Source organism: Oryza glaberrima, chromosome 7 (assembly GCF_000147395.1).
Source record: "Oryza glaberrima chromosome 7, OglaRS2, whole genome shotgun sequence".
Taxonomy (NCBI): Eukaryota; Viridiplantae; Streptophyta; class Magnoliopsida; order Poales; family Poaceae; genus Oryza; species Oryza glaberrima.
This window is the reverse complement of record NC_068332.1, coordinates 14,706,203-14,722,931: the sequence shown is the minus strand read 5'-3', so window position 1 is coordinate 14,722,931 and position 16,729 is coordinate 14,706,203. Positions and strand designations below refer to the sequence as shown.

Below are 16,729 nucleotides of genomic sequence, written 5' to 3'. Positions count from 1 at the left end.
AACAGTATGGTTGTCGTCTCAATTTCCAGAACCACTCCACCAATAAAGACGCTTCTCGAGACATTTTTAATTTCGTCTCATATCTAAAATACTTTTTTTCTTTTTTTATTTGGGAGAAATCCCTAAAAGCCCGTACTTATCACCATTGCGCCTTGCGCGCGGCCCACCAGCCCACTTCGAACCCACGATCTGACTCCTCCCTTCTCCGTTTTCCTTGGGCTGCAACTTCCTCTGCTCGCCACCGAACACAGCCTCCTCTCCCCATTGCAGCATCACTGCCACTGCTTTTGATAAGCACCACCGCGGGTGCCTGATCGGTTGATACTTCGCCACTGCCTAGCCCCTGTCGCCCCGCGCCGCATCTCTCCCCCCGACTTCTCTGATTCACAGCCATGGTACTATCTCCGTTTCAGTTTCTAGGGCTTGGACTCAATGTTATGGAGGCAGCGGCAGCGCTCATGTGGGCTGGATGCAGCGGAGGCAGATAAGGCACGGATCGCAGCAGCAGCTCTAGGACTCGAAGCTGCAGCCGATATATATGGTATGTTATAATCTAACTTGATTCCTGATTCTCGATTCCCGATTTGTCACGCCATGGGCATGTATTGTCTGTCTGTAGCTGTCATTTGTCAAATGCTGATTTCCTTCCTTGTTGGGCCGGTACTGAGAATTGGGCTAAGTCCATGTAAAGACTATATAAACCCTCAGCCTAATGAGTTGGGGTATCATTGAAGAAATAGCAAGAAACTAAATCCCACCTACCTCGTCTTCCTCCTCTTCTCTTTCTCTCTCTGCTTCCTTCCGAAATCCACCAACTCTCTGTCTCACGATCTCGTGCTAGGCGTGACGCCGGCGACGGATTGTGCGGGTCGTGACAACTTTGGTACCAAAGCCATCGATCTGTGGGCGTGCTGGCGAGGAAGAAGGGAAATCCAACTCTGACCGATCGTGTGGAGATGGCAGAAGGCGAAGTCGGATCTCTATCGGAGAAGGTTACTGAGCTCACAGGTAACCTCAACGCCATCCTCAGGTCGCTGCAGGGGATGGAGAAGTGGATTCCATCGGTGGACGCTAGCATGAAGGAACTACGACAAGCTGTAGATCAAGTCAACTCCCAAGTCACGATCCTGGAGAACCGAAGCCAGGAGACTACAACTCCAAAGGGACAAATGCCCAAAGGGCACTGCGTTGAGGAGAATCACCAGGAGAATGCTACTAGGGCAAGTTTTGCCCAAGAGCGACCCCTGGTAAAGTGTAAGTCCAAATTTCCTCAATCTCCAGTGAATTTTGATTTGGGGGAGAATTCAGAGAGAGAAAGTGGGGATCTCAAAGTTTTGAGAAATTGGGTGGACCTAGATTGCCTAAGACAGATTTCCCCAAATTTGATGGGGAGAATCCTAAGCTTTGGAAAACCAACAGTGAGAAATATTTTGGCATGTATCATGTTCCCTATGAAACTTGGGCATCCTTTGCAACCTTGCACTTTACTGGAACTGCTGCACTTTGGCTGCAAACTTATGAGGAGTTGCACTGTGTAGAAAGCTAGCTAGAGTTAGTTGTTGCAGTCCATAGAAAATTTGGTCGAGACAAATATCAGCAACACTTAGAGGAGTTGGAAAATTTTAGGCAGCTAGGGAGTGTAGATGAGTATCACACTAAGTTTGAGGATTTGATGCATAAGGTGCTAGTTTATAACAAGGCTTTTGATGAAACTTTCTTTGTTACCAAATTTGTTGGGGGGCTGAAAAATGAAATCAAAGCAGCTATTAAGTTGCACAAACCTCGAACTGTTGATACGGCTTTTTCCCTTGCGATAACGTAGGACGACTTACTTGGAGAAACTAATGTGAAGTCGTCTGGCGAGACCTCATTCAGAGAGCCCTACAAGCCTAGCTCCAAGACACCATTCTCGGGCAAGGGAATTCTGGGATCATCACCAGATGAGAACAAGAAGGTGAAGGAAAAGCCAAGGTGGGAGGAGAGGTTTGACTCACTCAAGGCAGCAAGAAGGGCTCGAGGAGAATGCTTCAAGTGCGGGGAGAAATACGGGCCTGGACACAAATGTCCTAAATCTGTGCAGTTACATGTCTTAGAAGAACTGCTGGAGGTATTTCTGGCACAAGAAGGCAACAGTCACAATGAGGAAGAGACTGAAGGTACTAGTGATGAGGAACTCGTGCTATCTGAATGTGCAATGTCAGGTACCACTGGGAAAAGAACAATAAGGCTACAAGGGTTGCTGCAGAATCAAGAGATTCTTGTTCTAGTGGACTCGGGAAGTTTTAGTAACTTTCTTTCTGAGCAATTGGTGTCCAAGTTACAACTACCCACTCAGACCAGTGCACCATCCCAAGTTACCATTGCTGATGGCGGAAAAATATTATGCAATCAAGTTGTTGCTAACCTGGAATGGTGGTGTCAAGGACATACATTCAGTACTGATCTGAAGGTTCTTTCTCTCGGCAGCTACGATATGATACTGGGAATGGAATGGTTGGAAGATTTCAGCCCCATGTGGATTGACTGGAAGCGCAAAAAGATGAGGTTCACTTATGCAGGCAATAGAATTACGTTGGTTGGGGTTAAGGAACAGTTGGATCACTGTAAACCAGTGACAGCTAAGCAACTCAAAGGGTTGGCCAAGTCAGGGGCAATTGCTCAACTGGTACAGCTTTGTTCACTTGAGGAAGCAAAATTAGATCAGCAAATACCCCCAGAAATTCAGCAGGTCTTGGAGAGTTAGAAGAACAGATTTCAGGAACCTGACACCCTTCCCCCTCATAGACAATTTGATCATGGCATTCCATTGATGCCAGGAACCAAACCTGTGAACCTGAAACCATACAGATACTCTCCAGGACAGAAGGATGAAATAGAAAGACAAGTAAAACAGATGTTACATCAAGGAATTATCAAACCTAGCACCAGCCCTTTTGCTTCACCTATTTCGCTGGTCAGGAAAAAGGATGGAACCTGGAGGTTTTGTGTTGACTACCGTGGTTTGAATGAGGTGATGGTCAAGAACAAATTTCCAATGCTAGTGGTGGATGAGTTGTTGGATGAATTAGCTGGAGCTCAATGGTTCACCAAACTTGATATGAGGTTAGGGTATCACCAAATCAAGCTGTTGGATGAAGATGAACACAAAACAGCTTTCAAAACCCATCATGGATTGTATGAATTTAGGGTGATGCCTTTTGGACTAACCAATGCACCTGCCACCTTTCAGGGACTCATGAACTCCATTTTTGCCCCCATGCTCAGAAAAGGTGTGTTGGTGTTTGTAGATGACATTATGGTCTATAGCTCCAGCCTGCAGGAGCATGTCTATCACCTGCAGCAAGTGTTTGAATTACTTCAACAACACCAACTATTTGTCAAGGCCAGTAAATGTTCTTTTGCACAACAACAGTTGGAGTATTTGGGGCACATAATTGGGGTGACAGGGGTAGCAACTGACCCAGCTAAAATTCAGGCAGTTACAGATTGGCCAGTTCTAAAGACACTCAAACAGTTGAGAGGTTTTTTGGGGCTCACAGGATATTATCGAAAATTTATGCAGCATTATGGATTATTGGCAAAACCACTCACTAATCTGCTGAAAAAGGGGGTCAGTTACAATTGGACCAGTGTTGAACAGGAGGCCTTTGACTGCCTAAAACATGCCTTAACTCATGCACCTGTTCTGAAATTGCCAGACTTCCAAAAGGAATTTGTAATTGAGACAGATGCCAGCGGCAAGGGTATTGGAGCCGTCCTCATGCAGGATGGGCATCCCCTGGCATATATCAGCAAGGCATTCGGTAGTAAATCTCAGAGTTTATCAACCTATGAGAAAGAGTGTCTAGCAATTCTACTTGCTATCAGAAAATGGAGACAGTACCTTCAGCACAATGTCTTCACTATTCAGACCGACCACAAAAGTCTCATTCATTTGGGGGAGCAGCAGTTGCTTACTGGAATGCAGCACAAGGCCTTTCTTAAACTGATGGGGTTGCAATACAAATTGAGGTATAAGAAGGGACAGGAGAATCAGGCCGCTGATGCTCTTTCACGCAAAAATGAAGAGGAGAATATGGCCATTTCTACTAGTGTGCAAAAATGGCTAGAAATAATCCAAGAGGGGTATGAAAGAGATGATAAAGCTAAACATTTGCTCGCTAAACTTAGTTTGAGTCAGTCGGGAATGGGGGATTTTCAGCTGCAACAGGGCATCATAAGGCATAAGGGAAAAATCTGTTTGGGTAATCACCAGGAAGCCAAGCAAGCAGTTGTCGCGTCCCAAATTGACCCTAAAATACATCCTCTAAATTATTCCTAGAATAATTAAAATGCATGTGAAAGCCTTCAAAAATTAAAATGTGCAAAGTTAAAAGTCAAATAGGGCTTGGAGGATTTTTGTATATTTCCTAAAAGCCTAAAATGTGTAAATAAATTTTAGTAGAATTTTCAGAGCACAAATAATAATTATTAAGAAATAAACAAAGTTAAAAAGGTTTTATAAAAAGAAAAACCCTAAAAATCACCCCTCCCCTCTAATGGGCCGAATTCGGCCCATCTCCCTCCCCCTCTCTCCTCCTCCCCGCGGCCCACTCGGCCTCCTCCCCGCGCGCGTGTCGCTGACGGGCGGGCCCGCCCGCCACCCTCGCTGACGGGTGGGGCCCACCCGTCATCCCCTTCCTCCCGCCGCTCCCGCCGCCCCGCCCGCGCCAAGCGCCGCCGCCGCCGCCGATTCCGCCGCATCCCGCCGTCCCCGCGCGCAATAAAGAGGGGGGAATTATTCCCCGGGATCCCCTCCCTCTTTCCCCCCATTTTTCCCTCCCTCTCTCCCTCGGATTCATTTGGAAACTCCTCCCCTAACCTCGCCGGTGCCATTAATGGCGGCCGGGTCTTCCGCGCCCATTTCCCCCTCCTCCGGCCGCCCTCTCTCACTCCCAACCCTATATAAACCCTCCCCGAGCTCCCCACCTCCGTTTCCGCCACTCACCGCCCTCTCTCTCCACCGGAATCGAGCTCGCACCGTCGCTCTCTCTCTCCGCCGTCGCCGCCGAGCTCCGGTCCGCCGCCGTCGTCGGCCCGGACCACCTCCCACCTCGGCGCCGCCTCCTTCGGCTTCGCCGCAACCTCGCCGACCTCGTCCACCTCTCCGTTTCGGTCGCCGACCGCCGGAGCGCCGCCGACCCCGTCGACCCGAGCCGCGCCACCGCCTTCCTCCGCTCCGGTCGCCGTTTCCGTCGTCGCCGTCGCCCTCGGGGTGAGCCGTGGACTGCCGCCTCCTTTCCCCCTTCCCTCCCCTCTCTCGGCCGCTGCTCCGCCGTGCCGGTGGTCGCCGGCGGCGACCATCGGGGCGCGGGCGCTGCCTCCCGCCGGCCGCGCCGACGTGGCCGCCTCCGGGCGCGCCTAGCGGCTGCCGCGTGGGGCCCGGCCGTCAGCCGCCCGCGCCCTCGGGTGCGGCTGACGCGTGGGGCCCACGGCGCCGGCCGGTGTAAGCCGGGTGCACCCGGTCCACCGTGGACCGTGAGGCTGCCGCGTGGGGCCCACTCCCGTGGACCCGGTCCGCGCGCCCTCTCCCCCAGCTGACGCAATAAATCTCTTTTTAATTAAATTTTAAATGAAGAAATTCGTAAATATTCATTTAAAGAGCATATAAACTTCAAATGGCCATAACTTGGCCATTTGAACTCGGAATTGGACCGTTCAAGTCTCTAATTTTTCCTTAAGAAGTCAAGAACCCATTTTTGTGCTTTGTTCCTGCTTGTTATATGGAGTTTATTAGAGTAAAAGCCCTTTTCTTTTCCGTTGGTCGTGTAGACGCTGCAGCTTCGGAAGATCCGCTCTTCGTGGAGGTTGAAGCCGACGTTTGGGAAAGCGAGCAAGGCAAGTCACATCATTCTTTGAACATATTGGATCCCACTTTGTGAAATTACTTTGATTTAAATTATTGCATTATCGCTTTATTTAAATTCCCGCGTTATCACTGTTTTATTTAGCCATGCCTATTTACCTTTGTTATGACCTTATTATTATTGTTATTGTTATTATTACCTTGTTCACCCTAGAATAAACAAAACCCCAACTAGTGGGCACTCTATTCATGGTTCCACTAGTATGAATTTAGGTAGATGCTTCGCTGATTAATTAGGCAACATTAGGTGGTTTTATAACTCTAGACTTTGGGAATATTCATATCACCTGGACATATTGGAATGGTTGGATTATCGTGGAATTGGATGCACACCTCCCCCTCTATTCAAAACCCTCAAAATGGTTTTAGGCTGGGCTCGGGGTGCATGGTTTCGTTAGTAGCACCTCGGCCACATAAGGACCGGTCTTCGGGCCTCTGTTGCAAAGCACTACCGTACTTCCACATGTCTAATGGGTAAGGCTTAGTTTGTAGCTCAGTCTGGTTATAAACAAAAGTACACGGATGGAGATGGACGAAGTCGGGGGTCGATGGACATCTCTAGGACAAATGAAGGCTACACGAGCTGCGGCCCGGTAGTCGAGATGTCATGGCATAGGGCTGGTGTCCTGCTGCTAGGGGCTCAATTCTGCCTGCCTGTCCGGGGGTTCCGGCCGTAGGTGGGTTGGGTCGGTACTCTTGTCTATGGCTAGGATGGGTTGGAAACTATGTCATGTCTTCCGTCCATATGCCGTGGTGGTATGTGGCACGTGGTTGCATGTGAGAAAGACGTGTCTTGTGGGTAAAGATGTACACCTCTGATCAGAGTAAAACCTATTCGAATAGCCGCGCCCTCGGTTATGGGCAAGCCTAGCAATGTACCCAAGTTAGTGTTTTAAATTCTTAAAACCTGCTTAATAACTAAAATGTGGAATGGTTGGCCTGGGTTGGCTTGGGACGAGCTGGGACCCAGGGTCGGGTTGCCAGTTCGGTCTGAATCATCGTAGGCCTTGGGTTAAGGCAGGTTCGTGTGGGTTCACGGCCTTGTTTAATAATATTTAATAGTTCTAGGATCGTGTTTTAAATTTAGCTTTGAGCAACTAAGGGTCTTTTAAATGCTGTTTATTGCAAAACCTAACCCCTATATTATAACTCCATTGTACTCCTTTGCATTTATGCTGCACTTGTGGGTGTGTCTTGTTGAGTACGGTGGTTGTACTCAGTCTTGCTCAATTTTTCCCAAACCAAGAAGAGGAGCCCCTGGATGATGAAGGCTTTGGTGTCTAGCTCGTGCCTGCCGTCAAGCGCCTGTGGTCGTCGCCTTAGTCTTCCGCTGTTTTTCGTTGTCTTTGAGTGTGCTGGGCCGTCGCTGCCCATGTAATAATTAACTATTTACGCTTCCGCTTGTTAAACTCTGAATTGTATCAACTTTTGGTGTACCTTGCCTCCTAGGATAAGGAATAATACACGCACGTAAGGAACGCCCGTTGGGTCATTTCCGGTCGTGACAGCAGTCCTATTGGCCTTACATAACAGTGGCTTGGTGGGTCATTCAGGAGTTCATGCTACTTATCAGAGAATTAAGGGGTTATTCAGTTGGAAGGGACTAAAAAAGGATGTGCAACAGTATGTTTTGAGCTGTGACATCTGTCAACAGGCTAAGGTGGAACGTTGTAAGACACCAGGCCTACTCCAACCTTTGCCAGTGCCATTGCAGGCTTGGAATACAATTAGCCTAGACTTTGCGCAAGCTTTGCCCAAGTCTGGGGGATTCGACACAGTGTTGGTGGTCATCGATACCAAGTTTGCCAAATTCATACCCCTTTCTCATCCTTTTACTGCTCTAACAGTGGCTCAGGCTTTCATCACCCACGTGTATGACACATTTGGCATGCCTCAGTTCATCATTTCTAACAGGGACCGCATCTTTACAAGCGCACTGTGGCAGGAGTTGTTTAAACTAGAAGATGTGAAGCTAAATATGAGCTCGTCGTACCATCCTCAAACTGATGGACAGACTGAGCGTTTGAATCAATGTTTGGAAGCTTATTTTCGCTGTACAGTCCATGCTTGCCCCACCAAGTGGTCTCAGTGGCTTTCCCAAGCACAATACTGGTATAACACTTCTTTCCATAGCACACTGGGTAAGACCCCCTATGAAGTTCTGTTTGCTCGCAAGCCCGGTCACTTTGGCATAGCTGATTTGGGGCAATGTACTGTTCCTGATGTGCAAATGTGGTTGCAAGAACGAGCTGGACTAAATGAGTTGCTCCATCAGCAGCTTACACAAGCGCAACAACGTATGAAACATCAAGCAGATAAGCATCGATCTGAACGACAGTTCGAAGTTGATGACTTGGTCTATCTGAAGTTACAGCCGTACGTTCAACTGTTTGTGGCCAAGAGATCTTGCCAAAAGCTCAGTTTTCGCTTCTTTGGTCCCTATGAAGTTCTGGAGTGAGTTGGTGCTGTTGCTTATTGTCTTAAGTTGCCTCCTAGCAGTCAAATACATCCGGTGGTACATGTCTCCTTGCTCAAGAAAGCCATTTGCCCAGGTACGCCGGTTTGTTCTAATTTACCTGCCCACTGTTTGGACACTGCAGAGCAGGTGCAACCTGAAGTGATTCTCCGCCGTCGCTTGATCAAACGCGGCCGATCGGCTATTCCTCAAGGTTTGGTTCAGTGGACAAACATGCCTGAAAAACTTGCTACCTGGGAGAATCTGCGGGAGCTGCGCCAGCGTTTTCCATCAGCCCCAGCTTGGGGACAAGCTGGAAATTAAGGGGGAGGAAATGTCACGCCATGGGCATGTATTGTTTGTCTGTAGCTGTCATTTGTCAAATGCTGATTTCCTTCCTTGTTGGGCCGGTACTGAGAATTGGGCTAAGCCCATGTAAAGTCTATATAAACCCTCAGCCTAATGAGTTGGGGTATCAATGAAGAAATAGGAAGAAACTAAATCCCACCTACCTCGTCTTCCTCCTCTGCTCTTTCTCTCTCTGCTTCCTTCCGAAATCCACCAACTCTCTGTCTCACGATCTCGTGCTAGGCGTGACGCTGGCGACGGATTGTGCGGGTCGTGACACGATTCAGAAAAAAAAAGTTACTTGACTGTTTAATGGACGGTGCACAGTCTAACTAGAAAGTTAGATTAGATTACGGTAAGGTTTGATTATGAGTTTTGATTGCTAATAGTTTGAATGCCTGGTAATTAAAGGTTAGGCCACTTGACTGATAGTCTGCTATTACTGTTTGTTAAAAGGAAAAGGAAAGATGGCTAGTCCTGTTTTTGTAGAATATTTTTGCAACATGCACATGTTTAATTGCTAATTACAAATTGCAGTACATAAAAAAGTGGCAATCTTTTATTTCAGGTGGATATGATCCAGATATATATTGACTATTGGAGATTAGTACTTTTGATTTCATCTTGCTGTTAACATTGATATATTTCATATTTTCTGAAAGTACGTTGAAGTAGAGTTTACCATTCGATATATAGGAATTGTGAAAACTGCTCAAGTAATGGATTAATAAAACACTACATAATGCAAGTCTCTTGTTCAAAAGATCATGTCTTACAGCTATATGATATTATATTGGTTTCTCATTCTGCTTGCAGGTCAGATAATAATTCATTGAGGTTGATTGCCACATATTGATAATTCTACAGGTTAGGAGTAGTACTTATAACGTATTGATGCAATTCAGTTTCAACAGTCATGAAGTGTTGATGAATTATGAAGAGCTCAAGCAATAGCATCCAATCCTGTCTAGAGAATATTCATCAAGAACAGTTAAGTTTCAGTAGTTGAATAGTTCTAGAAGTTTGGTATAGAGCATGCTATCTAGTAAGTCCTTGATGACATGCATGTGATTTTAGAACACTTGGTCTTTACTTGGAGTTTGAATATTTCTGTTGAAATGTGCACACTGATTTTGACATTGTCACTGCCTAAAATGAATCATTAATACCTTGCCTGCTTTTTTTTTACAGGATAATATAGAAGACTAAGGATTTACAGATTACGAGGGAAAGAGGAACCGGATGAATCAGTTCTACCTGTAAAAAGTTGTAGTTAGCTTTAATTAGTGAGACAATTATGTGGACTTCAGGATTTTTTTTTTGTGCCATTGCACCTTTTTTTTCAAATGTACAGTTAAGTTGTAACTTTGATGTTTTATATTGAATATATAAAAAAATTGTTTTGATCATGTCAATTTTACAGCTTTGTCACATAAGAGCGAAAATATTACAAAGTTACATGCTTTACAGGAAGGTTCCTCTCAGATTGTAGAGACGTTTTGATAGGTCCTACACACCGTCTCTCTCTGGATGGAGACATTCTCTAAAATGTCTCTAACCTGGTGTAGAGTCGTCTCTTCAAACGTCTTTAATATTGTAGACGCGCTTAATAAGGTGTCTCCAAAATTTTGAGACAGTCTCAACGGAGACGCTTCTACGACGCTTTTCTAAAACGCCTCTAAATCTCCTTAAGGACGTTCTATAACATCTCTAAACTGCTAATAAAGCGTCTCCCCAAGAGATTTTTGTTGTAGTGTCAGAACATTTACTATGTTCCACAATGTATGTGGAATATACAAAGTATTATAACTTCATATTTACGTAACTCATTATAGAATCAGTAATTTGCAGATAGCACATAGAAACACCTAACCACTTCAAAAGAGCTCGAAAAGAAAACCTACTCAGTTTGTCAGCACACTATTACCTCTATGAACAAAATGACATATATGAGAAATGTATTTCATAACAAACTAAACGAGCATAGGGGAAAATAATGTATGTCACTAAACGACATTGTTGATTGTGAAAAAAAAGTCTGAAACACAAACATATGTATTAACCGGCTTGAACCTCATAACATAGAAAACGAAGGAACCATGTGCATTCTGAGTGGAGACAGCTACAATTAAGAACAAATAATGTGATGCGAAAATTACCAATTTGGCATATATAGCAGATGCTTCTCATGCTTCGTCTGTGTATCTTGGACATGCAAATTGGGATTTCAGAGATCCATAAAATTAGACAAATTCACAATGAATTAAGAACCACATATTGCTTAGAGAAAGAATGGAAAATTACTATGGGCTCCTTGATGTGACTCCAATGCAAGCATCACCAGGTGATCTAGGCGAGATGACATATTATTTTTGCGCAAATTGCCTATCAATATCAGGTTCCCTCTCCCAAAGAAAAATAAAACAAAAAGCAAAGAAACGCAGGAATGACTGAGCCATTGCCGACTTGCTATTCCTTACCGTTGTCCTGACCAAGCCGCTAGCCGCCGCCATCCCTAGCCATCGACTTGACCGAGCAACAGTCGTCGTCATCACAGTAATGGCCAAGCTGCGACCCTCCTCCTTCCTTATCCCCAACAGCTGCACCGTTCCTACCTTCTCCTCCTACCAAATCCGGCGACCTCTATAAGCCGAATCTAACACCGGGTGGAGCTGAGAGGAGAGGGGTGGTAGAGGTGCAGAGAAGGAGAGTAGTAGAGGGTGGCAGCGACGGCTTGCTCCCTCGCTTCCAAGGTCCCGAGCAGCCGGATCCACTAGCGGGAGACCAAACCATCGACGGCCCGCCAGCGGATCTGGCGCTACACCAAGAGGGGCGAAGAAGAAGGTGGAGGCGGCTCACATCTCTTTCATCTGGGCGGTCGGATCCATCTGTGGGGAGGCTGGCCTCCCTCATTGGTAGCTGCGGTGGCCTGACCGGGAAGAGAGGCGAGGGCGGGCTACCGGCAGCGGGAGGAGGGCAAGGCGGCGACGCGCGCGAGGAGAGGAGGGCGAGGCGGCGTGGGTGAGAAGAGCGTCGGGTGGCCGAGCTGTGCGTTCAGTGGTGCGAGGTTAAGGTGGCTAGGGTTTTTGGCAAATCCATACCGTCCGTTCCCAATTCAACGATCTGACAATGATGGAAGGGTAGCCAGGCTGGGACACGTGGACGGCCAGATCGACCTTAGCACGTGATCCGACGGGCCACGTTAACGGGGATGCACATGCTATTAGCGGAAAGAGCAAGAGTTTTTCTGAAAAAAATCGATGATGTGGCGCTCTAATTCTCTAGCACTCCCACGACATTTAGAGAGATTAATATGTATCAAAATTAATCCTACGAGTTAGAATAGGATTAAAAATGCATCTTTGTATATATTCTTTCGACTGCTGACGATGGTCTTAGAGCTCAAGTTCTGTTACACTGTGGACATTTCAGAGGAGAAATCAATAATTGGTTATACATGTTTCCTTTCCCGCTGCAACAAAAAGGCCTGATTAGATGATTGATAACTCTTTGGCTGAGATAGTCAGATGGACTATTATTATCTTTGCTACAAATGAAAATGGAAAAATTGAGAAATTGCACGATGAGTTTTTCCCCAAGGTATCATAGATCCGGCAATGTCCACTAATACTCGTTGGGGCATTCTATACAAGAGTATAGTTACCTCCCATAGCCATGAAGCCCATGAGCACTCTCATCATGCATCATGGTGCTTCTTCTCCACTCTGGAATGTGAGCCTCGAAACCTTTGTGAACACATTGGGTCTCTCACAAACTTCTTGAGAGTTCACTTAATTGCCTCTGAGACTGGGAAAGCACATGGAGATGCCAAGAGTGACATGAAGAAATCTTCACTTTAGGCTCTTTAGAACAAGCCTCTTGGATGGTACATATTAAGCTACTCTCAACTGAAACTAGGACCAAACTAGTGAAGAAAATGATCACTTCAATTGTTTTGATGGTGCTCTTGGACTCTCCCTTCAATTGCTATTGGGTTCAGTCCCACATCGGTAATTGATGATGGGGGAGCACGACTTAAAAGATGAGGACGGTCTTCACCCATCAGACTATTCTTTTGGGTTGTGTAGACCCAGAACCTAAAGTTGTGGCTCCAGTTAGGCCTGTGGTGGAGCAGGCCCAATGTGATCTGGGTGGCCCACGGTTGATGGGCCGGGCTGCGCACTCTAACAATTGCTCAGCTCAATAAGGTTCCAAAAGAGACACTAGGGAGTTCAAAGCAAGCTATAGCCTCAACTGAGCTCATAAGCCGTTTGTTACCCTTGGCAAAATCGAGCCGAAATTATATAAGGTCTGATAATCCAGTACCAAACTAGCTTGTCTGACCAATTGTGCTTTTCCAATGGTAACTGTGCATATAGCCGCTGGGCCATAAATTAAGTGCCAAACAATCTGGTACCACCTGAATTGTCCAAAATCTTTTGTCCGGCATGGTGCCGGATAATTCGCCTCGTTTAAAACCACTGTTTGGCAGCAGTTGGATGACCATGAGGCTGGATTGTCCAATGCCGAGTCAGATTGTCCGACAGTTGCCAAATCAACTTGGTCTCGAACAATTCATGGGGTGCAGACAATCCAGCTCGTTCATTTTCATACTATGTAGTCAACACATGATCACAGTCGGACAATGATCTAACTGGAGGATCCGACAACGCACCGGATTATCTGGTTGAGTTGCTCTAGCAACTTAGATAAGTACTAGCCTAGATTATTCGTCAACGCTCGGACTTTCCGGCTAGTATAAATTTAGGGTTGCAAGAGGACCTGATTTTTACCCACCTATTTTAGTAATTTATTTGAGAGGCTAAGAACCTTGTGTGCACCACACCTAGATTCTACTAGTTCTTTTGAAAGTTCAAGTTCCTAGTTTTCAACCCCTCTTTATAGTACGGTATTTTAACCTAATTTTATCGCTTTTGCCCCAACGACTTGAATGCATTACCAATATTTGAGTGCGGTAATTTGAACTCGTCTTGACCATTATTGGAGGGTATATATGCAAAATATCCATTCTTTCATCACCAAAACCCTAATCCTTTTTCAACACTTAATAACCAAGATTAGTTCCAATGATTATATTGTCATTAATCACTAAAATACCACATTGGGTCTAGATGCTTTCACATCGCGTAGCCCACGCCTGACAATAACATGCATATTTGTTGTCATTCCCATGCAACCTTTTTTTAAAATGAAGCCAGCATTTGCTGGTGTTATATTAAGTAGGTTAGAAATTATTTACACATTCACCAAAGGTGAAAGAGAAAGAGCTAGAAAAGAAAACTTGAAAAAGAAGAAAAACAACAAGAAAACCCGAACATAGGAATATATAAAAATCATATATTTGTATGGAAAAATATAAAAAATGGACTTGGTATACATAGGAATATATAAAAATTATGCACGTAGATATATATAGAAAGGCTATATAATATATATACAAAATTATTCATATATACATAAAAATAAAATTGATATACAGGCATATATAGTTTTATACATATACCAACATGATCCTTGAAGTTTTGCTCCGGGATCAATTTGACCCTTAACCTTTTATATTATCCAAACGAGTTGTTATAATTTATCATGTAGGCTCATATAGTCCTTGAGCCCACTTAAGTCACCACATGAATATGCCATGTTATCTTCTCATGTAAAATATATGGTGAAATGTCTAATTTACCCTTCCATATACCATAAAAAATAATGAAAAGGATTTACAAACTTTGTTCAATGTGACTATGGATATATGACAATCTTTTTCCACTGGATTATGCTAATACAAAGTTAAATTAGCTACAATCACTAAATATATAATTACCATGCCAGATAAATTTCATGTACGTAGTTGCATTTCAATGTTTAAGCTCTAACGGATGTTTAATATACAAGATCACCTACTTTTTTTATTTTTCTCCTTTTCTTTCTCTCTTTTTTCCCTATGATATGTTTAAGGGCAATTTAGACATTGCATCACATATTTGCATCGAAAGATGACACGGCTTAAGCTTGGACAATTTAAAAGGTTAGAAACTAAAATGATCTCAAAGCGAAACTTCAGGGACCATAATGACCCTATAAAGTTTGTAACGCATATATACAAAATTCGTATGGACAAATATAAAAAAAAATTGTACGTCAAAAATATAAGTATAAATTTATATATAAATATATACGTATTGAATACTAGAGGAACCGACCGCGCGGCCAGTCGCGATCGCGAATCAGGAATATCCTCCATCGGGGCGATTTGCCCACCGGCGGCCGCATCATTCTCCTGCCCTGACTGCCAGTGCAACGTACACCGTGTCCTGCAACTCACACCACTAGAACCGATCGCGAAAATCCGCACAGTATATGGGCGGTGGATGATGAAAGCATTAACAGTAGTAGAAATTATAGACACATCGTTAATTACATATACATATAATTTCAAAAACCGTCTGTATACGTGTTTTATACATACCGTAGCAAATATCTAGAAGCATATGATCATATGCGCAGAGCACACAAATAGAGTACGTATAAAAGTCTTCAAAAATATATCTAATGCTTCTAGATTTAAGATAATCAAACCTACTCAAATATATTGGCGATAGCAAAAAAGAAGTTCATTTAGAAATTCGAATTTAGAATATATATTGCAAACACTTTGCTAACAAAACTTGCGAAGATCGAAGTAATGCTTTTTCATTAAAAGTAAATTTATAATGCCAACAAAACCGGCAAAATTTAGTTTTAAAATAATTATCACAAGCCATTTTGTTTGAGACATAAGAGTCCTAATGAACTTAGTTTTGATGACGTGATCCAGCCATTGACATCCTCGCCTAGTCACCTAGATTGCCAGGTTTGCCGCTATTTTCACTGTTGCCACATTATCGTAGTTCTTTCCGCTGTCACCGATCCGGCGATCCCGCAGTTCCAGATCCCACAGCTCCCACCATTGCCATCACTTCTGTAGATGTCCACATCCTGGGGCTCACGCCATTGCCATCACTTGGAACTATCCAAATCTCAGTGCTCCCACCATTACACCACTACTTTCAAGTTCCAACGACTATCAAAATCCTTGGGCTCATGCTTCCAACTATCTAGATTTCAGCGGTCCCGCCATTGCCACCACTTCCAACGATCCAAATCCCAGTGCTCCCACCATTGCCATCTCCTCTAACTCTCCGAATACAAGGGCTCCCGTTATTGCCTGCCACAATTGCCATCAATTAATTCAGGCCATTTCTAGATCACCGGCGAGTGCCTACTAGCTCCCAGAGAGAACCAGCGGCGCCTATGATGCCACAACCAACAGGGTGCTTTTCATTGTTGATGGAGGTGTTGCCATAATGGAGGAGTACCTCATTAGCAGCGCCGTGGCGGCGTCTCCAGCCATCTGCTACAACGGTTAAAGGCGCTTGTAGAGAAGGCACCTAGTCCCTCCGTTCCATAAAAAAACCACTTCCTTCGTTTCAGGTTATAAGATGTTTAGTCAAACTGTTTTAAGTTTGACCAAATTTATGGAAAAAAATAATAATATTTTTACCCAAGATAAATTTATTATAAAAATATATTTAAATATTAATTTAATAAAAACTAATTTGGTAATGTAAATATTACTCATATTCTATAAACTTAATTAAATTTAAAATAGTTTGATTTTGACCAAAATCAACACATCTTATAACCTCAAATGGAGATAGTAAATCATAGAGATGAATCTGGACACGTACTATCTGGCTCTGTCATGGCCTTAACGACATCACCAACAAGGTTACACTGGTGCCGATCGATTTCATGCGCATGATGTTCCTTTCGTCGTCCACCTGTCCATGCCTTTGATTCATCTTGGATTGTGTTGATGTGCACATTCCTATCACCGAAGCAAATAAATTAGATGACTTTTCCGAAGCAAAGAAGAAGATGACGGCTCCTACAAGGCACAGCACCAATGGAACAGCAGAACGGGTATCTTTTAGCAAAGCAAAGGGAAAGGAGGTATCATA

At 44.4% G+C, this 16,729-nt stretch overlaps 1 protein-coding gene across 1 annotated transcript; it reads left to right on the top strand.

Moving 5' to 3' along the window:
- Positions 1–956: 956 nt before the first annotated feature.
- LOC127780222 (transposon Tf2-1 polyprotein) lies at positions 957–8,363 on the top strand. The gene is made up of 4 exons (XM_052307157.1): positions 957–1,247; positions 1,823–2,738; positions 2,817–4,244; positions 7,459–8,363. Exons 1-4 carry the CDS (start codon positions 957–959, stop codon positions 8,361–8,363), a joined length of 3,540 nt encoding a protein of 1,179 aa, XP_052163117.1.
- Positions 8,364–16,729: the final 8,366 nt, after the last annotated feature.

Coding starts and splice junctions, on each gene's coding strand:
- LOC127780222 (XM_052307157.1), top strand. CDS start 957: ATGGCAGAAGGCGAAGTCGGATCTCTATCGGAGAAGGTTACTGAGCTC. Junction 1,248..1,822: donor TTGCCCAAGAGCGACCCCTG/GTAAAGTGTAAG, acceptor GCGATAACGTAG/GACGACTTACTTGGAGAAAC. Junction 2,739..2,816: donor AATTCAGCAGGTCTTGGAGA/GTTAGAAGAACA, acceptor CATTGATGCCAG/GAACCAAACCTGTGAACCTG.